The sequence below is a fragment of the Stegodyphus dumicola genome, chromosome 1, assembly GCF_044657685.1.
Source record: "Stegodyphus dumicola isolate Sdum_Otavi_A_Nest chromosome 1, ASM4465768v1".
Classification (NCBI taxonomy): Eukaryota; Metazoa; Arthropoda; class Arachnida; order Araneae; family Eresidae; genus Stegodyphus; species Stegodyphus dumicola.
Genome location: NC_140768.1, coordinates 83901251 through 83926430, shown reverse-complemented (window position 1 = coordinate 83926430; position 25180 = coordinate 83901251). Strand labels below are relative to the sequence as shown.

Sequence of the window (25180 nt, the reverse complement as noted above, 5' to 3'; positions counted from 1 at the left end):
TTATTCAAAAAACATCTTCCATTGGAGAACTGGATTTTCTAGAGGCATTTCACATTCATAAAAATCTTTCTGTTCTAGTTAACGATCCTAATTCCAATCCAAATTTGCCTTCGGCTTTTAGAGAAATTATGTTTTAGTTCTGGTTTCGCCAACAGATGGCGCCACTTGCTTATTCTTGTCCAGGCTTTCTTATCTTATGTAAACATTATTTCCTATCTTGTTCATTTGCGGTTTTGCAGCTGAAGATGATGGTTCGGTAAAACCATCGAAACTAGTCCTGTGAAAATTTTGCAAATTAACGCTGATTTTTGTTGTTTGACTTCTGAATTAGTATTTATTCGGCGTGTTATTGTGTCTTAGAGTATATCTTTGTTTATCTATGCATAGATAGAGTATATCTTTGTTTACTGCATGAGTTCTTGCTTATCCATAATAAGTTTCCCCTTTTCTCCAGTTTTTCTTTTTATAGTTCTATTATTTCAGCTCAATAAAAATACTGTACTTTTAGTTGAATACGAACATGTTTTGTTTTACATAAATATAAAACTAATTTCATTGTTAAATTTTGAGGAAAAATAGCGTTTTGTAGCTTATTTTATTGAAAAAGTAATATTTCTTTCATTAACTGAATAATCTTTATTAAAGTGAAATATGATTTATGAAAAACTCGAATTACAATGAATAAATATTCAAAATAAAATCCAATTATCCGGACTTTCGAAGCATCCGGTTAAAGTTGTGTTACAGCTCGGTTCGGATATTTGGAGTGTTTCTGTAACAATCTAGTCTTTGCAAAGTAGTAATTAAACTTTACATCGTAATTTGATTTCGTTATTTTGCATGAACTGTTGATTTTAATAGTTTTAACTAATTTCACTTCTGTTGCGTTATTTCCTCGCATGAAACTCTTGCCATTCTCTCCCAAAAGAATTCACGAAAGTTCAGTTTTGTTACGGATGTTTGTGTTAAATTTTTATACTCGTAACGCTCTGTAAAAAGTTCGCGGAACGTCTTATGAACATTGCACTATATTACTGTATCGAAATTTTCAAAACTTTTTCAATGAAAATAATTGTTATTAACACATTTATAAGCAGTGTATTTAAAGGTAGTTAAATCAGATTCAAAGACATAATTTGGTCTGATTCAAAATAATTAAAAAGTGGCGTTGTGTCATCCATTATGCACATGGTCTTCAATCCACAGATCTGAGTTGTCAGATAGACACTACAGACTGAGAATGTTTTTGATTGTGCAGTTTATGGCATCCTTGGGATCCAGAATATTACGTTTTTAATTCTTAAATTTCGTTGCAAAAAATCTATATTAATTTAATTATCATATTCTTGAAATCTACGTATAGTTTGACTAAATTGATGTGTAAGCATGCAGATGTATTAATTAAGATTGTAAAAGTTTAAGCTAACTTGCTAACTCAATATAATATTTAAAATTGGTTTATAAGGTCAAAAGAGCTGAAAGAACTATTAATTAGATTTTAAGATTCCCAAAATTCTTCTAATGTATTGATTTAGTGCGTTTTCTTCTACTTCTTTTAATCATAATGTGACCTAACGTTTAGAACAATCCTGATTTTCTGTTGCAAAGTTCTCCTTTTTAACTATAAAGTTTTGAGTGTAATATACTTAAAGTAATAATTTAGAATATTTATAAAAACTATACATTTTTTGCCATCTAGCTGATCAGGAATTGATCCACCGATCAGGTCTGGTCACAAATAAAAAAAATTCCCTGTTTTCGGAATTTATCCAAATTATTAATCAAATATTCAAAATAACAACTAAATCATTCATAAAAATTCTTGACTTAATTATTAGGCTATTAAAACTATATACTGGAACAGTTTTTATAACTTCTTCATGACTGTCACATTATTCAAAGAAACCTTTAGAACGTTGCATAGCTATAAAATACAAAATTTGTAATTCTACTGGTAACACAACATATAAGTTCACGTTTAAGTGTAAGAATGTGCATAGGTTACCAATCCGTAGCAGTGGTGTAACCAGACTTTCAAAGAAAACAGAATCGGGTTACTTTAAATCTTACCTGGAATGAATATATTTTTTTGCATATTACTTATGCTTATGACTTTTATCGTACTGAAAATGATCTTAGCCCATCTCAATTTTCTGATTACTCCACTGGCGTTAAGTCTGTTTGGTCGTGAAGTTTAATTCTTCCCCTTTCCCAGCCTCCTTTCAGTTACATATATTTAGTGAGTGTAAATATACCAACCATTAACCATTAGCAGAGGTAAAAACAATAAACAACTTTGAAGTTTTACAATGCTCTTTTCATAGCTCTTTTATCACTGGATGCCGGTGTGTTAAAAGATCGTCATCAAATGAAAAGTTGAAAGAAAATGCCAAATATGTTGCACTGAATGGACTTGAACTCAAGCGATGGCGCAGATAGTGGACTCGCTAACGTCAGCTCCTTTCTCTTGTTGACTCGGATCTGCTTCTTTTGGATTTTCGGCGGGAGAATTCAGTTGCCGATTAGCTGACTGGATTCTTGCCAAGAGGTCTGCCTTCCTTGATTCCATGTCTCTTGCAGCTAGACCTTGCTGTTGCTGATTGTGCTCAGGAAAAAAAGCAAACATACTCTGTTGTTTTTTCAAAAGTTTATGTTTGGCAAGTTTAGGCTTAGGTTGCATGCTGAGAGGATCGGATGGACGTAAAATGCTACCAGGCAATCTTCCTTTGGTGCCATCCCACACACTGCTCGAAGACGAGAAGGGCAATGGCTGCCGCTTTACATCATCCAAGTTCAACAAAAAGTCGTGCTTCGGAGAAGCAGATTTTAAATCCCAATAAAGTGAGTCAAATGATTGTTCTCGCTTCAGATTTCCTCGTAGTAACACTCGTTTTGGAAGTATACCCGCCGGACCTAAAGCAAAATAGCGATATCATTACGTACATATTTTTAATAATATTTGATAAATTTTATTCGTAAAAAGGATAATAAATACTTTATGTTAGTTAAGTATTTTTTCTTATTATCCTTAGAAGTAATTAAACAAATTCCAATCTAAACAATACATTTTTTATAAGCATTTATTCATTTTTTATATACATAGAACTTCAATTTCTTTGAAGATCTTTTAACTTTATTTCCTTAATGCTAACGAGACAAAATCATTTAATGCTAAATGTATTATAAGTTATAACTAATGGTTATATTATAGTAACTAAAATTTCTTATAGTTTTTGCCCGGACTGACGTTTTTTTGATATTAACAGGATGAGCTAAAAGAAATGGTAAATACTGTCTTTCTTGATATTATTGTATTAAATCATATTTTAGTTTACTATTAAGAAAGCTTAAAAATAAAGGAAAAAGATGTAAGCATAGAAGTAAAAGAATTTAATTAAAATTTAATATCTGTGTATATCGTGCAGAAGGAAGCATTACACGGAAGGTCTCTGAGCTTGGAATGTTCAAAACTTCTGATAAGATAAAATGCATATGGTACCACTCATTCTAGAAATGCATCATGGTTAAAAATTACTTCTTTAAATCGTTTTAGATGAAAAATTAAGAAAGGGAACTCTTTTAAATATATTTTACTGTAATAAATTTCAGTTTTTGCTTGCCTTTAGACTTAGAGAAGAATTACACATGAATGATCGAGAATTAAAAGAACAGCTTTTATTAGAAAGATAGCTTGAAGGGTTTTCCTTTATTTTTGAAATAGTTATTTTTATTTGCAACAAGTTTTAACTTTACCTTCCTCACCTGCATTTTCCTGCCAGAATGAGTTTTCAGGTCTACGATTTATGTAAATGAAGTAGAAACGAGTATTTAAGCTGTGCTGCAGTAGAATAGCATATTCTGCTTTTCGGCCACATTGTTGCTATTCGTCTAAGTTTGTTTTCTACGGCCGTACCTGCTAATATACGTAGGTGATCCTTCAATAAGGGCCAACTACGGAAGCTGATTTTGTGCAGAAAGACCGAGAGGAGTCATTAGTTAATTCATTTTGAGTTAGAATAAAAGAGTATTTAAAAACCTTCTTTGGACTTGTTGCTTACGCACAAGAACTCAGCGAATAAACGCTATACAGTTCTTTAGTACTCTAACTTCCAAGGAACTTTTTTGGCTAGGATATTATAAACTAATTTATGGTAAAATAATTAAAATACCTATTACGATGTTTAAAGTTACTGACAGTATAAAGAAATTACACAATTCACATAATTCAGAGTGGGAACAAATATATTTCAAGTGGTAAATAATTGTCTAATAGTCCACAAGAAAAGTACAAACATTTCTGAAATTGAGATTAATTAATAATTAAAAAATTAATAATTAAGACTACTTGTATTTACCAAAGAGTTTTAGATCTTCCTGTTGACCAGGAAGCATATCCAGCGTGATACCTTTTGCAGGATTGTTATGAAGACGTAAAATTGGCACCGAAGAACTTTTTGCAAGTTGCACAACCACTTGACTTAAATTAAAACTGATAGCAACTGACACAAGTTGAGCATGAAGGTCCAGCATGCTAATCCGATCTCCAGTTTGGATGTTCCACAGCTGTATTGTATTGTCTGAAGCTCCTGAAAGCAATGCAAAAGTCGTATTTCCCAGAAATTTATTCAGTAAATTGATACAAACTGAAACAGCCTTTTTTATTATAAATATGGTATTTATGTTAACGACAGCAACAAACTAAGTATGGTAACAATGAAGCAACTTTCATTGCGAGGGTCTTTGTTTTCTAGAATAGTCAATAATTAATAATACAGTTGCCGTTTAAATGAATAAAGCTGTCAAAAGGTAAACTTCTTTTGAGAAGGAGAGCTTTAGAAGATTAATTTGAGTTACAGATACGAAAAATAATAAGAATAAAAACGTTCCTTTGTTCACAATGAAAATCGCATTGTGTTTTTATTTACACACTAAAGACTAATAGTACTCGCATCGGAAAAATGTTAGATTTTTCAATCTTTTCGACCATTATGATATTTAATAGCAGGCAAATATCTTGGTAGTCAATAGCGATTAGTAAGTAGGCAAAATATATCCTCCATCGCTTTTTTGTTAAAGACGCAGAAATTACACAAAATATGAATTTCTTCTATAAGAACTTATTTTGTACTTATTTTAACGCTTACTTTAACAAACTACAGATTTTTCGTTTCGCATGCGGGAGACTTGAAAGCCAATTAATAGAGGAGAATTGTATTTCCTGCAGATTAAATGTTTTTGTGTATCAAAAAGCAATAATCAGCAGATTCTCACTTCTGCTATAATGATTTTAAAATTAATATAAGAAAATAGATATAATAAATAATTAAAAGGAAACATGAATCTGCAGAGAAGTTAAAATATTGTTCGAAGCCAGAAAATGGAAGAAATCCACAATGCCCTCGCCGAGACTCAAATTCCGGACATCCCGATTACCAGTCGGACGTGCTTCCAGTAACACCATAAAGGCAGGCATTAAATAAGGAAAACTTTTTACAAATCTAGTTTTTAGATTTTTTGATTAATAGCGTTTCGTTAGTAGTTATTGATGAAGAAAACTTTATAAATTAATATATATATATATATATATATATATATATATAAATATATATATATATATATATATATATATATATACATGGTAAATTGTGATATAGCTACTTATCAAAAAGTATTGATACTGGTTGTACAAAACACAAAATGATTCAGAAAAACTAATTTATCAGTGCGTTTAAAGGTGAAGGTGCATTTAACAAATCACAATGATTTCCGATTTTAATTCTTATTCAACTGCAAAAATATGCTTTTTTTTTTGACATGGCATCAATGAGAATGAATGAAAATGAGCGAAAGAGCTTTTATTTTAAGAATTAACTCAAAATGTTTATTTTAAAATTATTAATAAAAATTAATTTAAGAACTGAAATTAAGTTACGTAATAGAAGATTTCATCAGAAATAATTATGACTCCTAGGCGAGATAATAAAAGTCTAAGATAAATGTAGCTAATTGATCAGAGTTTGGTCTCCCGGAAAATAGAAATACGGTTCCTTACAGTAATTCTTTTCTAGAAAGAAAGTACGTTTGCAAGTCCAAATGAACCAGTTTATTAAGCTCGTGAATCCTGTGTCTTAGATGTTAGAGATGGTGCTTAGCGTAAAACTTTGCTACGCTCAAAAAATATTATGTCATATCCATAACATTCCTTACCTAGCCTTTATTTTTACAAACATTGATCGTAGACATTATTTCCAATTATAAAAATGTTTTCAAAAGGCCAAATATTCATGTTTTGTCATTTTTACATTAAAAAATCAATTTAAAAAAAATTATAATTTCTAACTTTTTATGCAGACTCCTCTGTCTCTATATTTATAATTAGGAAAATTTCATACACATTATAAATAATAAGAAACAAAAAGTTGACTTACAAAAAAAGTACGATAAAAACTGGCATTAAATTGTCAAAACTGGGATATTTGACGTCTTTTGGGACTTATCTTAAGGGGTCGTTTAATAAATAAATTAAAGTAATTCGAGGTTGATTTTTCCGCCATTCAATGATAACCTTTTGTGATTTGTAACATTTTGTGATTTTAATTTATAATTTTGTTAAAACTGTTAAGCCAAAATAATTTTATAAATGTTCAAATGCTAAAAGTATTTTATTAATATTCTCATGAAGATTCGTTACTTTAGAACCAAAATATAATAAGCATGCAAAGCAATTAATTAAATTAGATATGCTTAAAATTTCTAATTTATGCAAATAATTTATGCAAATAAGAGTTGGCAATGTGCATATACGGAAATCAGCCAATATTTCCAAGCACATGAATTATCCAGGGTTTCGAGAACAAGACCTCTTTTTTGAGAACGAATTATGCAATACTTAATCTAATAATAACAGAAATCTTTTTCTGAACTGACACTTTATTTTTAGTAACGCACAAAATTATAATTTCTGTCTTCTGTTTGTGTAAGACCTCTGAATGTTATCTCAAACTTTAAAATGAAATATCTCGGTCAAACTTTGTCATGCGGATGTCACATATTCTGCATTTTATTTTTCATAACGAGTATAAATTTTTCTTAAATGTAAGTATAGAGACCGAGGGAATGTATTAAAAGTCAAATTTCGTATTTTGTACAAAACTGGTATCGCAGATTTAAAAACGCCAAAATATAAATAATTATATCATTTAAAACAATTTTATAACTGGAACTATATGTTTCCGATCAATGGCTGCAAAAATATAGGCCGGGGAAGAAATTTGTGGACAAAGTGTATGTATAGTGCAGTATGTTTTGCAGTGCAGTCCAACCGGGGTAGTGGTTAGCGACGCTGACTGCCGCACCAAAGGGCCCGGGTTCGAATCCCGGAGAAGACATGGATGTTTGTAAATGTGTAGTGTCTGTGCGGCATGGGGACATTCTAAATATGCGGCCAGCTGAAAGTCTTATCAAGAGGTTGGTGATAGGGAAAGAGGGGTGGGAGACTCTCGGACCTGTCCCTCCAGAGTGCTCTCCATCAAAATTGTGGGAGGGGGGTACTGAGTAAAGTTGTACTGTCAGCTGTATAGTGCTCAAGGCTCTTGCCAAAGACAAGCGCAATCTTCCGTTCCACGCCGCGATGAATTTCGTAGGCATGTTCTGATGTTCCTGTCAGAGAAGTAAGATAAGTCACAACAACATGTTTTGCGATTTAATATGGGAACACAGGACAAGCACGAATACATATGGGATGCGTAAGGATCAATGAATGAGAAATTTGTCATCTAGAGTTAGTATAGTATTCCTAGCAAATATATTAAGGAATACAGTCTGCGTTTAGAAACTCAGTACCTAGGAACGCAAACGCAACGTGATAAACGAAGTTAAATCTAGTATATATCTAGGTACAGACATATAATATTATAGATGCTGCATTGATAAGGATACGTTTTCATTGCACCACTCAACATGATGAACATAAGAATTTATTTTTATTGTAGAAAATATAGCAGCATCTTTTCCCTCATTGCTAGCAGAGTTTTCTGGTCCGTTAGCCAGGTTCCAAATGAATGAATATGATCCTGTGACGCTGTGGGGTAGGCAGACTTTGTTCATTTTTCTTCTGATAGGATCACAAATGTCATCAGCGTAAAGAGCTAGAGGAATTCGGTTCCCATAAATGTCGAGTAAGACGGGAGCAATAATGAGACTTGTAGTACGGCAGAATAAAATTGCTTGGCAATTTTAGTATACGCTTCTAACGTGGTCGGTAAAATGTCTGGCGTTAAATAAGACTAAATGATGCTTTTAACATCCCATAGCAAATCCAATATTCGAAAATGATCGCTTCATGCGGTCGGAAAGAAGTTGGGTATTTTTATTATGAATGTTTGGCGTCTTCATGTTGTTTTACTCTCAGCACGGAATTCCAGATATTTGGTACGCTGATGAAATATAAATAAATAAATAATATATAAATTAATAAAACTGAAGAAAAGGCATTTTTTATATGAAGTGAACTTTTCCTATTTGCACTACATTTTCTATTAGTCTGTTAACTTTTTTTCCATCCAAGAACTTACATTTTTAGATTTCCACGTTCACCCAAAACACTTTCGATTACAATACTGTAATTTTAGAGTTTATAGTCTAACATCTCAAGGAGCTATTAAAAATTTTTTAAAAATGAAAAAGTAGACAACAGGTTAAAAAATGTGAACACAGTCTCACAAATATTACTCATCTCTTCATAAATAATCACATTATCTACTCTTGCAAACACTTTTGGATACCAATGATAATGCTCCTAAGATGTAGAGTGAGAAAAGTTTACAATCCATTAAATTATAGTATATTAGAAACTCACCTTATTTATGATACAATGGTGTAAAATACGTGTTTGTCGTAAAAATATTGTTAGGTAACTCAAATTTTATTCACTTTTTAAATCATTAATGCTGCACTAACGAAATATTTTACGTATTCGAAATCTGCAACAACGTCATGCAAAATGATATTAGTAAACACCTCGAAGAAAAAAAGAGATAAATTTTATTCCAGTCTGTGTAACAACGCGGGGTTAGAAACATCTGTTACCAATTAAAACATATCTGAAAATGCCTCTACAATTATCAATTGGATATGTGATATATTAAATATACCTTCTATGTATTAAGATAAATGACTAAGGAAAGTAAAATGACGATTTAAATGATTGAAAATGTGTTATTCCTTTTAAATCGTTCTTTGTTAATCAATAACAAACGAATAAAAATTTGAAATACAAATTAAAGATTTATTCTCGTAATTCTCTATGCATATTTCACACACGCGCACACATTAAAAAAAACGTACATCTTTAGCAGTCTGATTCTTATTTTTGGCACCTCCCCAAAAAAGGCATTTTTTAAAATAAACAATATTTCCGTTTATTGGTAGATAAGTATTCAAATGCTGCTGTAATATTCCCACCTATATACAATGTGATACACTATTTTGTGACGCATAATATATGTGATGTTTACTACCTGATAGTACTGTGCAGCCATCTGGTGTAAGCGCCACACATTTAATTGAGTCTGTGTGTCCTCTGAAAGTCAAGTTGTCGTTTCCTGTTAGCATGTCCCAGAAGATGAGAGTGCAGTCAGAGGATCCTGAAACCACTGAAGACGGACTCAAAGGAGCGACAGCTACGCAGGTGACTGATCCTTCGTGACCAGCCAGTACCTAAGATGTAAGAAAAGAAGGAATCTTAAATATTTATTTATAGATACTGAGCTATCTATATTATATAACACCAAGTAAACCCACTGAAGTATAGTAAAACTCGAAAGCATAAAGTTTATGGGAAAACATTCTATAGCTATCTATAATCGTTTTGCACTAAATATAGAAAAGCGCAGATAAAAATAGCTACACGGATATCTGTTGCATAATATAATTACATCCAGTACAGGAAATATACATGTAATATACATAGTTTTTAATGCAGTTAACAAGCATTATACTGAGGTACGAATCAATAAAAAAAGGAGGACATTTTATGATATTATTATTATATGCAAGGTTGAAAACCAGCAAAAAGTGATTTATTCATGTGATAAACTATAAACAAAAGTTAATATTCAATGACAAATTAATTCGACTGCAGCTGATGTGGACTCCTGCACGCTGAATAATAGAAAAAACATCCACAGAAAAGGCAGATCGATTATGGGTGGGCGTCTCAGAGTAAGTAGGTTTGCTGGCGGCTAGCCATAGATCTCTCTCTAAGCTGAAACTTCGCTCAGTACTTAAACCTCAACTTTAATTTACATTTTGATTGATTATTGAGGGAAGAAACACTAAAAAGGTGCAAAAAAATTAACATAAAAATATTATGTTAGCTAAAATAACTTTTCCCACTTACGTTATTATTATTATTTTTCTTTTAAATTTTTCATTTGGGTATATAAATGATCGGAGACATTTTAATTGATTTAAAAAGTGCCGAAGGAATTTCAGATGTGGAATGAAATTATCCAATCTTGAACAGGCAATGCGAATAAAAGTCTACAGGGTACTATAAATATGAAATGCGAGTATCTTTTCATTTTTTGTTATTTCGTCACCCTACCCATGAATATATTTTATTGTCCAAAGGGCAATTTGCTCAGAAGGACTACTAATTTCGTTTTGCCATTTTGCGTCTCACGAAAAGCGTTGTTTCATTTTTCAAATCATTGCCACCAAATATTACTACTCTGTATTGTATTTAAAGATATTAAATAATAAAGAATCTGCATGGGTGTATGTATGTTTCTCGCACTGTAATAAAACAACGGTACCTAGAGCCATCAAAATTTGAATAACGTAATCTTCCATAGAATATGGTCATGTGGAAGCCCTAATTTAAATTTGAAATTTGTTTTATTATCGATTTCATATTTGTAACACTTCAACGAATTTTTGATTAACAAACTAAAAGATTTCAAAGCCAGCAATGGCAACGCTGTATGCGGAAGAAAAAACGTTTTTATCTCCAGCGCGCGAGACTCTGTATCGGAAATTCTAAACATATGCTCATTTAAAAACTATTTTGCGATATTGCTCTTGAACTGAATTTTATAGTTTCAGTATGTAGAACATGATATTTAATAAATAAAAGTAACCCATAAAACGTTAAAAAAAAACGCCTCTTTGGGCGTAATTTAAAATCTGAAACCTTTCTGATTCTAGTTATTATTATTGTTAATTTGTTTGTTTATTTAATATTTTATTTATCGCTTCTTTTTTTATTATTTGTTCTTTACAGTTTTGCTTACCCTACACTGCATATTGACACATATGTGTATTAGTTGAAATTTGACTCAATATTTAACTAATTAAACTGTAGAGACATTAGATATTTTGGAAGCAGGAGATGCGAAAAATGAGCAACGCCCTCGCCGGGAATCGAACTTCGGAGCTCTGGAATACGTTCCCAGCGTGCTGACCACTACACTACGAGGACATGCTAAGAAGGCGGGAGGAATACCTTATAAAACTTCTATTATGAGTCTTTTGTACATACTTGTTTTTAGAGTCATTAGTCATTCGGTTGTAGGGTCATTAAGCAGGAGACATGAGAAATCTGCAACGCCCTCGCCGGGACTCGAACCCTGCAATTCTCGAATACGCGTCGAGTATGCTTCCGAATACACCATGAAGATACGTGCAAAAGAGGGCAAAAATACCATATATACTTTTCCCTTTTAAATGGAGACTGGGGATTAGGGGACCTAATCACCAAAAATGGGTGGTGACGAATTTTCGTCTAACACTTTTTAGTTCGGGCACCACATGTAGAGTTATTAGGTTATTTTGAAGAAGAATACGTGAAAAATGCTCGTTGCCCTCGCCGGGACTCGAACCCAAGAGCTCTCGAATATGCTTCGAGTATGCTTTCAATTACACCACGAAAGCATAAATAAAGGAGGGAGAAAATACCTTATATATTTAAATTCTGTAATCAGAATACAGAATATTCAATATGTATTGATAGTCAAACTTTCGGTTAAATATCAACAGTTTTTAAATTTTATTTATTTTAAAAATAAGCTTTTTTATTGACCCATACATGCATCAACACGCACTGGGAAGAAGCAGAGTTAATATTTGAATGCGAATGAACTTGAATTTTAGAATAGATTACGTCTTGATGATGAAGATAATTTAGAATGCAATAATAATAATAATGATCCAAATTAAAACTCTTCTAGAAGTTTTAACAATTAGAATGAATCAAGTGATTTCGAACCTATTTTTACTTCCTTCTACGAAGTAAAGAAAGTATTGTAATCGTGAAAAATTCCGAGTATGATATTTTAACGAAAATATCCATTTTGACAGCTATCAGTTTATAACTTGTTCAGTTACGACTGCGTAATTTTAATTCAATGAAATATTTTAATAGTAAGTCTAGATATATTTAAATTATGTTTTGAATTTGGATTTATTATTAGTGACGTCGAAATTAGTAAATAAAATTTTCCCTTCAGTGAACACTTACTGATTTTCATTAAAAACGATTATTTATTAGCAAAAATCAAATCAATAGGTGAAAACAAACTTCTTTGTTAAAGTAAGGATGAAGTGTTTCGTTTAATATTTAACAACAATATTATGCGTCTCGCTGACATTAAATTTATTTTCTGTAGCTGGCACAAAGGTAGACACAATTTTAGATATTTTACCGCATTCAGGTAGTCATATATTACAATCCTCCCCTATTGTTTGTTAAGAAAATCTGATGCAGTCAAGTTCTGCAGTGGATAAAAAGTCGCGTCTTACAAAGCAGCAACTTAGAAATAGCCAGAATTATTCAAAATGAATGAAAAAATTTTTTAAATCCTATTTGGTAGCCCTGAGCTATCATCATGGAAGAAGTACATTCAAAAGCGTAGATTTCTAAGTTCTGAATAGTCGCAAAGAGGGCGTTCTGCCGAGCTCTGGATGGTCGAGGATTTCAATCGACCTTCATTTGCTCAGAATAGTGATACCTCAGCATTCTGTTCAGCATCCTAACCTTCTGCGTTCTCGCAGACATTGGACGAGAATGGTGGTTTCGATCAAGATTGCTATACTACGAGGTTTGCTCTTGTGCGACGTCATTGACTCCTAGTCTGGTCAAAAGCAATTACTTCCCTTGTGTTTTCCTGTCTTCCACTTGTGTAAGTGACGTCGATGTTAGGAAGAGCCTTGTCTTGTTTGTCTATTGACTTTTATTTCGACAGTATCAAGAGACAAGGGATGTACGTGTAAAGAAGAAATTCCTGGACCAATTGTGTATTTATGAGGAATAGTAGAGAAAATAAGAAAAGCATTTCAGCGGATACTACAGAAATCTTAGCTAGCTGTTTTCAACCAATTTGAACAACTGTTGGACAAGAATAATAACTGTATTATCAATAAAATATTTCTTTTATGGTTAGAAGTAGCTCAATGAAATGGGTTCATTCTTTTTGGATAATCATGTATACAGAAAAACATGAATTAACAAAGTTGTCGAACCTGAAAATTCTGGCTTACAGGAACAGTTACCTGCCAATTACCTAAGTGAAAACGTAAAATTATTTTTAATTCTTCCAAATATCAGACATGTTCCACTAACAGGCTAATTGAAAAGCAAAAAAATTAACGATTCTAAGGCATTATTTGAAGTGTTAGTTACTTGGGTTAATTTTCCTGTAGCCACCTCCCAGACTTTCAAAGACATGTCGTTGGAACCAGTGATGACCGTTGCGCAGTCATGAGTCACAGTATAGCACAAAATGGAATCACTGTGACTGACACTTCTTTCGTTATCGACATCAATAACAGGCCAGAATTTTAAGCTGAAAGTAAACGGATTACATTAAGTTTTTAAACTATAAACATAATTTTGAACACCGGTATAATTTATCTTAAGTATGACTTTAGTTTTAAATAAATGATATCTTCAGAAAGAGAAAGGATTTTTCTGCAGGAATAAAATATTATTTTACTCATTTGAAATTAGCATTTAAGCAGCTGTACTCAGTTACAGTTAAAATTGTTGTTCTGTACTTTATGCTGCAACATGAAATATGATATAAAATATTTCTATAAAATTTCTTTAATGCAGTTTTTACTAAGAACAGCACCGATGCCTAACTTATACATGCTTTTACGTTAATGAACTCATCTGCTGTGCACATTCACAAATATAATCTGTAAAATACTGAATAATTATAAACCAACAGGTTTGACTTTTAACATTTTTAAAAGAATTTCTGTTGTTTCCATGGCAAGAAATTAAAAAGATACCAGATATGTCTATTTGTTAAAAAATAATAAAATACTAAATTTCGCTGACACAGATTACTGAATAAATTCCATTTAAATACAGAAATCACTTTCATTTAAATGAAACTCTATTCAAATTCCATTTAAATGAAATAAATTCCATTTGAAAGAAATCACTATTTTTGAAAATCTTAAATATTATGTATTTGAGTAAAATTTTTATAAATCGAAAATACTGACAGGTTATAGCCATACTGTATTATCAATAAAATATATAGCCATACTACAGGTGAAATTTACCATTCAAGTTAACATGAATCATTTGAAATTATCATTTTAATTCCTTTCATATATAAGATGTAATTATTTGCTTTAGGATAAGTGTTTTATATGCTAAAATTCTGCTGATCAGATGCACTAAGGTTATATACAAATTTTGTTATATTTCAAGTGTTACGTGGAATTAAAGGCACACAATAACATGTACGCTAAAAACAATATCTAACTCTAAATACACTATATGTTCTGCAGAGAATTAAAATAACAATGCTAAAATAAGATATATTTTTATATTATTACTTTATATTCATTATATGATAACGCTAATTTTACGTCAAACTGTTATTTATTAATCTAAAAAAACGAACCAATTTAGCTTTTGTAAGGCTGAAAATTCAAGTAAATTGCGTGATTTGTGTTTTTTTTCTTTTTACATAATCATAATGTAATTTATTATGATTATTTAGATAATCAAGTAATCGAAATATTTTAGATAATCAAAACTATATATAATTCTCAAATATACATAGTTTCTTCATTTGAATAGATCATTATGCCACATGAAAATACTTATTTACAAGACCAAGAGATATTGGATACAAACTGCGTTTTAACACAAAAAGTACAAATCGAACGTAAAATTAGTAAAAATCAGGCGAAATGCAATTTCAGGCACTTCTTGGTATTACATACAAAACAGAAATTGTTTGTTATTAATTTTGTTATTATTAGCTTTGTTTCAAAAAGTTTAGACGAAGAATATAATATCATGTACTAAGTTTACCATCGTCGGAGAATTGCAAAGATCCTAATAAAGGTATACGAAATGTTGTAAAATTGTGTGCTAATATGAGAAATGTTGTAAAATTGTGTGACCGAAATCCAAATAAAAAATAAAATATATGAAATAAGAAAACTAAAAAAAATCTTTTGAACATTGCAGCAAACTGTAGGAAGTTACAAACTGGAAATAATTCGAAAGGAATTGAAATAGACTGCTTTAATAAACGTTTCCTGCAAGTTCTTAACACACTTATAATAACCAAATACTGTAAACGGAAAACTGTTATTAATACTGTAGGAAAGAATAAGAAATGTTACGTAGCTGATGCGAATGGTCAATTCATAGCTAAGCATTTTAAAGTTATCTTACATGTTGTCGTTTTTTCCGCCAACAGCGAACACAAAGTTGCCGCTTACAGTAACTTGAACTATAGGTTTAGTATAGCAGTACAACTGGCTTCCAGTATCAGCAGTCCATAATCTGTGGAATCCTTGACTGTCCGCAGATAGAATTCGCCTGCTGTCTGGCGTGACACTTACGCTCAGAATTTTGCTTTGGTGTTCCTAAATTGAATAATAAATAAGTTTATTTTAAATATTTGGTGTAATATACTTCAATGTACATCATTCTCTCTGTTACATATACATTACAAATTAATGTCTGATTGTAAGCACGATGTTTTATTTAGAAAATATAACTTGCGATGAATAGTTTGATAAAAGGTTAAGAGGAAAATTAGATATGGCAGTAAAATTACTTTATTAATATTTATTACCTGGAACGTTGCTTCTACGAGACCCAAAGTTAAACCAAAAACTTTAAGAGTTGTGTCTTCAGACCCAGAGACTACAAACAAACCATTTGGAGCGAAGGCAACACAAGTCACTGGACCAGAGTGTCCGGAAAGTGTTTCACTGACTTCTCCAGTCGTCAAATTCCATATTTTAAGGAGATTGTCCTTAGAGCCTGAAACATTATAGATGAATAAGTTTTGAATACAGAATAATTCTATTATGATTAGATTTAATTAGCACTTGATAGAAGCAAAAAATACGAAAATTAAAATTTGTTGAGCAAAGTCTTGTCCTTGACTTCGAAAACTCGATGGGACCGAAGAAATTTATAAATGGTCAATGCTAGTTCACGAGGTGAATGCATTCCCATTCTCGACAGAAGATATATAATTTATTTACACAGTTTGTTCTTTTACTGTAGAAAGTCGTGATTATAACTCATCTTTTGGTTCACCAGAATAGATTTATCAATAAACATATCAATTTTTTTTCACATATTGATTTATTTACATTTATAGCAATATATTTCCTAACAAAAGATGGTTTAGCGCTATCCCGAATAATATTAGTTCAAAGTAACGTTTTTGCGCTCTGAAAACTAAACATGCGCACTCTTTACGATGATTTGCAACTATCCTGACTGAACCTGTGATTAATCGCGCATGAAATCACTCCTCAGATTAAAACCATGCGATGTCAGCAGGGGAAAAACGCGAAAATTCTTAATTAATTTATCCTACTGTAGAGTTAAGAAATTAGCAATGGAATTGACCTGCATTTATATTCAGTTATTAATTTGAATTTTAAACAATCATTATTATGAACATGAACAAATTGTTTGCCATTTCATAGCTTAAAAATATTTCGTTTTTGATTTCTTTTATTGGTAATTGACATAGTGATAAGTTTAAAATATCATTATACAGCATCAGAAGCTCCTCCGGACATCCTGCGCATGTTGATCACGAGATATGCATATATGCTAAAGGATGTCTTAAACATATCCTCAGAAGTGTTTCATGTCACATCTCAGGATGTCCTCAATACATCCTCGTTAGGTCTCATCGACAGAGTATGGAATGTTATGAGGATTAAAAGTCCCTCATACCATACCCTCAGGACGTCCTGAAATATCCCGTTAACCTCGACACATCCTCACGAGTGCTTAATGTTACACCTTAGTATATGTACAGGGCGTCCAAATCTGGATGTCGATAACAATTTTCGCAGTTCTTTTCGGAGTTTTAAGAAGCTATATATTAAAATTTAAAAATTCTGTAATATGATATTTTTTATTTTTTGATCTATATTAAAATATTAAATATTTAATCTGCAACATCTCTTCAGGTTTGAAAATGGGTAAAATTCAACATACTATATTCTCCCCTCCCCACGTTATGCACAATACACTTAGTTGTTTGAAAAACCGCACATTTTAACTTTAATTTCAGATCATACTCTTTTCCCTCCTCAGCCAGTGTATAGTTACAATGTCATGTTATTGATTTTTTTTTTCAGTTTTCTAAAGAAACTTCAGTTAATATTACCGTAACACTTTACTATTTGAAACTGCTTCAAACATGTTAAGGGGAACAATGATATCTTCCTCTATTAATTTTTCAATGTTCTTTTCTATTTGTTGTATACCGCAGGATGTGTACAACAAATAGAAAAGTAACACTGGTAACGAAAAGAAGTTTCAAAAGGAAAAAGGAAACTTTTTGTTTTGTCTGTCTCTATGTATGTATGTACAAGCTCAAAAGAAATTTCGGCAATGTGAAATTATTTTCCATAAGTTCGACAGCAACGTACTTATTATACTACGCGACGTTTAGTCTTTCAAAATCTGCAAACTTACCTGATACGGCAAGAGTGCCATCTCTGGAGACAGCTATGCACATTATGGGTTCGCGGTGACTGTCTACCCTCTTGACTTTCGGCTTTGATTGACTGACAGTTTCACGCTTCGGTGACGTGAAATTCCAAACTACTACTTTGTTACCACCAGCCGTAATTAGAAACGTGTCATTTGGCTGCACCTGTAACGAAATACAACAGAAACAGTTTTACCAAAACACAAAACAAACAAAAATATTCGGTAAAGCTAAACTACGAGAGTGGTATTTTAGTTCTTTTTATATGGCATGTTATCAACGTGGGTTGTAGAACTACAAGTAAACATAGTACGAAAAGTTTTCCGGCAGCTTAATAGGATTACTTGGTCTTTAGATTGATTAGTGTAACCTTGTAGCATATACTGTAGCAATTAGATGCACATTTTCGGAATTGCGTACATTGTTTTAAACTTTCTTTATTTCTTAAGCACGGTAGATTTTTAACGATTTTACGGTGCTTAGAATGGTAACACCTATTAAAATTTGCAGATTGTCATAACACGTGAGATAGCTGCAATACCTCTCAGAACTAGCAGTTTGCTAGGCCTCAAGGGTGAGAAATGAGCCATGACAATGAAGCAGCTGTCATAACAATAAACAAAAATCAGTAAACTACAGAATAAACATAGAAAACTTCTCGATATATTGATAATCAATAATAGATATAATATATCGATCTCGATATGAACCTCTAGCGGCCTATCCACTTAAACAATCAGAATGAAATTTCAGATATTGTTATTTGAAGAGATTGTGATGTTTTAAAATAAAATTGCTCTCACAATTACGGTTACAGAGAAAACACTTCGAAATTTTCAAATGAAAACGCTCACTTACTTGCGCAAATTGATCAACACACTGAAACTGATCAACGCACTGAAAAACCATAAATGGCGATGGATCAATTCACGTATGACGAAAACTGTTAGCATAAATCATTTCAAAAGAAAATAATTTTAAAGATCCAATAACAACACAGAAAAGGAGAGAGAAAAAAATACTTTTATTGGAATGACAAATTTTCAACGTACCCACTTTCACAGATAATAACACATTGAATGCGAGAGACTGTTGATAGCAATGGCGAACGTAACATGGTAGGAGGAACCTATATAACTTTACGTTTTATAAGATCTATCAGTTCAGACAAATTTCTTGGGTTTCATGTCCGCACATTAGGCTTTAGATAATTCTAAAACAAGAAATCCATTGGAATGAGGTTGAGGATCACGGTGGCACTAAAACTGCAAAATTATGGGAGATATTTCCCAAGTACTGTTGTAGCACTTGCCAAACACATGTGGTGAAATTTACAGGAGCATCATCTTGAATCCATACAATGTCATTAACGACATTTCGCGGCAGCAGTTATGGAATCACCTAATTTTGCAGCATTGTTGTACATCAAGCACTTGAGATGGAGAACGATTTTATACCTGTGGAAGTGACCTTTTCGAAGAAGCAGTGAGAACGAATGTTCTTGGTATGCCACATTTCACTTTAGCTTAGTATAAAGGTGCCACATCGTGAGGCCTTTCGTTAAATAAAGTTATAAATAAATTACTAAGATATAATTATGCAAAGTGTGTCTATGCACTTCCTCTCTGCATTGTCAATGGCCCTTTACAATGCTTTTCTTTGCAAAAGTTTTAAATCGCAGTTTTGTCATACGTGTATCGCTGCAATGCCATTAATGATTTTTCAAAGCGCTGAAAGAAAAGTGGGTGTTGCCTTTCGAAAATTTCGAAATGTTTTCACTGTGACTGTAACCGTGAAAACTCCATTGTTTTACATCATAACAATCTAGAGCGCATACCTTCAAATAACAATAGCTGATATTTCATTTCGATTGGTTGAGTGGATAGGCCGCTAGGAATTCATATACCGGAGATGTGTTTTATGACCACCTTGTATATATGTTAAAATATTAGAATATTGCCTAAACGTTTCTCTTCGGAGATGCTATGTTTTCAGTATTTTAAGCCTCATGTAATAAGCTATGGCCAGTTTTAGAGAATGATATTTACAGCAAAATTTTATGTTGCCTGTTTGTAAGCTAATGGTGCAAAGAAGATAAGCTGCAAAATTTATTTCAAAGCATTTTTAGTTTTGCATTAAGGCGTTCATAAAAACAATCTTTAACTGATGAGTGCTAAAAGCCCCAAAAGGCTTCTCAACCCCATATCTTGTCTGAAAAATATTAATTTTGCTTGTAAACAAAACTAAATTAATATTTGAATGCGAATTGAAGAAATTTGGATTCGATCATTAGACAGAAAAACATCTAATCTTCCAATGGCTTTCTGATTATACTCACCCTGCATCTTTCTATATTTTTTTCGTTTTTTCATAAAAAAATAAAGCACAATTCCGATTATCCGTTATATAAGGTACTGAGTTGTGGTTGGGGTATAGAAATAACCTGAAACTCCCGATGATTGGTTATTAAATGAGTTGAACTAAACAAACAATTACATTAATAGCTTGCCGCAAAGGGCATAATTCATTGCCGTCTTAACTTTTTCCTTTATTTGTCTGTAAAATTAAGAAATGAACGAAAATAGTAAGGCGATTAACTAAATAATAACAGTAATAATATCGTAGTTAATTAATACTATCGTAATTACATGATAATTAACTAAATAATTTATTATGTAATTACGATACAGCGCTTTTCATAAAAATTGCGCAGTGAAAAATAAATATATTGCGGTGAATAATAAAGGAAATTGAAACAGTAAACTATAAGTACTTTGTGATGTTCTACAATCTGTATTACTAGGTAAGTAGTTACCGATAAAGACAAAGCTATTTGGAAAATTTAATCAAAGGCAATGCAAAAATAGACTATGAATAAACGCATATTAGAGTGATGATAATAATCTGATAATAATAATTTCAATAACAATAATTATTTCGAGCTTCATAATATGGTGAATTGGAGAATAACAGATAATAGGGAGTCTAGTATAACAGGTGATATAAAGATGATTTTCATATTACATTATCAAAATTAAAATATTGGGAAATAATCAATCATATCAGCTTTTAGTTTTACTGAAAGGATATGAGGAACAGTTTTATGCGAAATTTTATTTATTTACGGAAGCCTGCAACTATACATTCTATAACACAAAAAGCGGTGCACCAAGGAGGAGTTATCCGAATGGGACGAAAATCGGTAGATGTTATGTACTACATGTACTGAAAGCGAAAGCAGTAGCATAGGAACTGAAGGTTTTATTCAGGAAATACAGCTACAACAGTACAAAAATCATTAATGCTGTGGTTTTGATGAAAACTGGTATCCGGCTGGGCACTGACTCATAGATTTGGCGAATGTTCTCTTGCGAAAGTGCTTATCATAATCATTCCATTTAGCGAGTTAGATCGACGGGAAACAAGGATTGTCAGAGAAGACTGTTCATTAGAGTCCAACGCACTCTATTGAGGAGAGTTCTGGCGATCGTGCCAGCCATGGACGTATTGGAGAAGCACGGATACAAGTAGTGGAAAGAAGGGCTGCGTGAAGCCGGACATTAGCCTGTTGAAATGTGAGACCAAGGTTCTGCGAAAGGAAGGAAAACACTGCCGGTCATAGAATCGTGTCAACATACCGCCGTTGTCATAGATGACAATCAAAGGGATTCAGATATCAAATGAGATAGACCCCATACCATAACTCCTGATTGTCGGACTATGGGGCGAATGACAGTCCGGTAAGTATCCACCGATGTCTTGGACGTCTCCAGACACGTCTTCGCTAGGCTTTGGGCTCAGTTCGAAGCAATTTTACTCCGTAAGACTCCATTTCGAATGCTCCCGGCACCACTGCAAATGTGCCTGGCAGCGTGTAAAGGTAAAGGGTAGGCGGCATAATGGCCTCCATGACTTCATCCCCCATTGAGTTGCCTATCTAATTGTCATTGGTGTCCTGGTTATAGGTCTCGGTCGTTGATAAAGGCGCCTCAGGGCGGTGGGCCGAGAGCATCTGTCGCCACTCCCGGCTCACCCGCCTTGATGCTTTATACAGCCATGGTTCAACAGTTCTTGTCAGTATCGTTTTTGGTAGTACTAAAACTCACCTTAGGTCATGGTCCACCCCTCATTCACTTGAGCTGTCAGTATCGTTAAATGGTGGCAATGCTCCGACCCAAATGTCTAGGGATACAGAGATTTGACCACCTTGCTTCTTTTGGTCCAACTGTACGTCCTCTCTGTACATTCGTACATTTCACGAGGGTCGACGAACTACACTCGCAGTTATGCCCTTAGCATTGAAATGTCCTCTGTTTTATATACCATCCGGATACTCCTTTGCAATGCGCAGGAGCTCCAGCTAGCTAAACACTGACCTCCAAAGTTTAACCATTTGTATTTTATTGTAAGGTATGGACATGCGCAATTTTGTCCCATTCGGATAACTCCTTCTTGGTGCGTCTTTTTTATATTATACAGCAGGGGTCCTCACTTAGGGTATTTGATAGTTTCGGGCGGGGGGGGGAGAAATGTGGTCAGACTTTTATTTAACTGTTAAGTATTTAGTTTTAATTTATGAATATAAAAAACTACTTTTATTTATCTTTTGGCATTTATTAATATTTTCTGTATTTTTTGGTGTAATTTATAAAAGCATTGAAAATAATTTAAATTTATAATAGTGTACATGTGTGTTATTTTAACCTAAAATGTACATGGATTTTTTGTGTTTTGGAAGGAAAACGGGGGGATGATCATCTAGCAATGGTGAAAAGGGGTGCATAGTGCAAGAAAGGTTGAAAATCAGTGTTATAGAATGTATATAAGTAATTAGTATCGAATATGAACCGTTTACCTGAAGAATTAAGTTAATAGTTAAAAAGTTTTAAAAAGTTAAAAAGTTTGCTTATTTTTTCAGTTTCAGCAACTACAATCAATTAAATGAAAAAGGTTATATATAGCTTTTCTGTCATATTCGCATTTAGTAGGACACACATTTAGTTCAAATACGCTTTTTAATTATGACTGAAGATATTTGTGCTACATATTCATAAATCTTATCAACAGAATCTCAATATTTAGTTACCAAGTTATTAAAATTAATTAAATCGATTTTTAAGATTCTCTTTCAAAGATTAAAAAAAACCAAAATTCTTCAAAATTTGTATGTATACTATAGGCAATGTTTGAAATTAGATGTTGTATAGAATGCCCAAAATCGGACATCAAAATATGAAATGAATAATATTTCACAAGCGTTCTATGCAATGCCACATGACAAGCCGGCAAAATACAAAGTACACCTAGTAATGACGTTTCTAATATCATGGAGCAAGGGACATGAAGATTACCTCAGAGAATTCTCTATTTACATTTAATTTTTTGCTGGGAAATAACGAAATATGTTACTTTCAATGTATTCAGCAAAGAGCACATACAGACTAGCTGTATGATAATGGAAGATCAGGATATAATACTCGAAAAGGAATGATGACATGTTGATATGCAACGACATTTCTATGATGAACTATCTAAAATGCAAGCAAAAGTTGGAGGAGGAGGGAACCATGTTTTCTTAATCGAATCTACTTACCAAAACGTAGTAAGCGATACGAAAATTTCTTGTTTGTCTCAAAAAGAAAGTCCTATACTTAAGTTTGTATTTCTTCCACTTTCAAATACACCTTTTCTATAAAAATCTTTGGATGACTCTCTTTACTTTTAGTATTAGAATAATTAGGATATTTGGTGAATTGCCCCCAAACGGCAGGTATTATATAAAACATCTTTTTTTCATACACTGTCAATAACATATACTTAAAATAAAAAAAATAATATTTCTGTTTTTTGTTTATAAAATACAAAACTCAAACGAAAGATTTGAAATAAAGGTGATACTGCATAAAACTTGAAATATATATAATTCAGAAGTTTCCTAAATGTTACCAAGTAGATATACTGCGAGCTGTAGGTTAAAGCAAATCCTATTTTTATAAATGCAATCGTATCAGTAATTACCTGTATGCTACAAATAGCATCTACGTGACCACTGAGTGTTGTAATAAGGGAAGCAGAATGTATGTCAAACACATGACACTTCCCGTCTGCACATCCAACCACACATCTACAATTATCATGTCCGAAACAGACAGCTGTCACTAGTGATCCGATTCCTTGAAGGCAATGGACTTCAGATCCAGTAGTTAGTGAGCGGACGTGCAGTGTTTGATCATCGCAAGCCAGAACAAGAAAAGTGCTGTCCCGACTGATGTCCATACGAGAAATGGATGACGTTAAGCCAATTGTGTTGAGGAGAGTATAATCCTCCAGACTCCATACACAAACTGTCTTATCACTGGAGCCTGAAAAATATTTTAAAGTAAACTTTAGTAACATCGATGGTATGTTATAATAATATCTAGCAACTAAGGCAAAACTAAGTAAGTTTCTGTATATTTCTGCTAGCAATTTTGTGCTACATTGATGCCTTTCGTATCCCTTTTCTACGTTTCCAAAAATAAAGTATACGTGGAAAACATAAAATAGGTTTTTAGCTTTACGATTCTAAATGTTTTCATCTCCCAATTTTAACAGTCATTAGATAAACTGTGCTTGACTGTAATTAGAAAAAATTCTTCTTCCTGTTTAAGGCTACTAAATGTTCACTTTGCATCCACAGTTTACATACTTAACTGCATAAATAAAATATCATGCAATCATATTTGTGTTAACCTACATTGCAACTTACGTCGTCACAAACCTGGAGAAGAATTATACTAACTTTCCCACTGAATTCAAAAATGGATAAAATGGAAAATGTTCTTACGGATATGACACTATCTAAATGAGTGTGGGTTATTTAGATAAAGTGCATTCTCCACAATAAAAATGCACATCCAATCAAAAAAAATTTGATTAGGCAAGAACTGAATGCTGTCAATAACGATGAGGTACTTCGAATAAAGTATGACTTTGAGGGGTTACACGAGAAAACATTGCAGCAAAAACATCGTGGACAAAAACGCCGCTAATGACAACGCAAGGCGAAAACGTCGTCGTACATTTACAACTTTTAAAGCCTGAAAAACGTATGTCTGCGATATGTCATGCGATGATTTGTAGGTGCTTTATTCTTTACCACGATATTTTCGACTTTTTTAAACTTTTAAACCACT

General features: G+C 32.6%; 1 protein-coding gene across 1 annotated transcript in view; it reads right to left on the bottom strand.

Moving 5' to 3' along the window:
- Positions 1 to 223: 223 nt before the first annotated feature.
- The window catches only part of LOC118183131 (protein qui-1-like), a 524850-nt gene continuing 499893 nt past the window's right edge, over positions 224 to 25180 (bottom strand). Inside the window, exons 21-28 of the mRNA XM_085817074.1 lie at positions 24024 to 24367; positions 17990 to 18170; positions 16113 to 16303; positions 15707 to 15900; positions 13682 to 13844; positions 9519 to 9717; positions 4356 to 4586; positions 224 to 2913 (exon numbers count right to left, since the gene is read on the bottom strand). Coding sequence (XP_085673200.1) covers positions 2420 to 2913; positions 4356 to 4586; positions 9519 to 9717; positions 13682 to 13844; positions 15707 to 15900; positions 16113 to 16303; positions 17990 to 18170; positions 24024 to 24367 — 1997 coding nt within the window. The 3' untranslated portion in view covers positions 224 to 2419. The remainder of the gene's footprint in view (positions 2914 to 4355; positions 4587 to 9518; positions 9718 to 13681; positions 13845 to 15706; positions 15901 to 16112; positions 16304 to 17989; positions 18171 to 24023; positions 24368 to 25180) is intronic.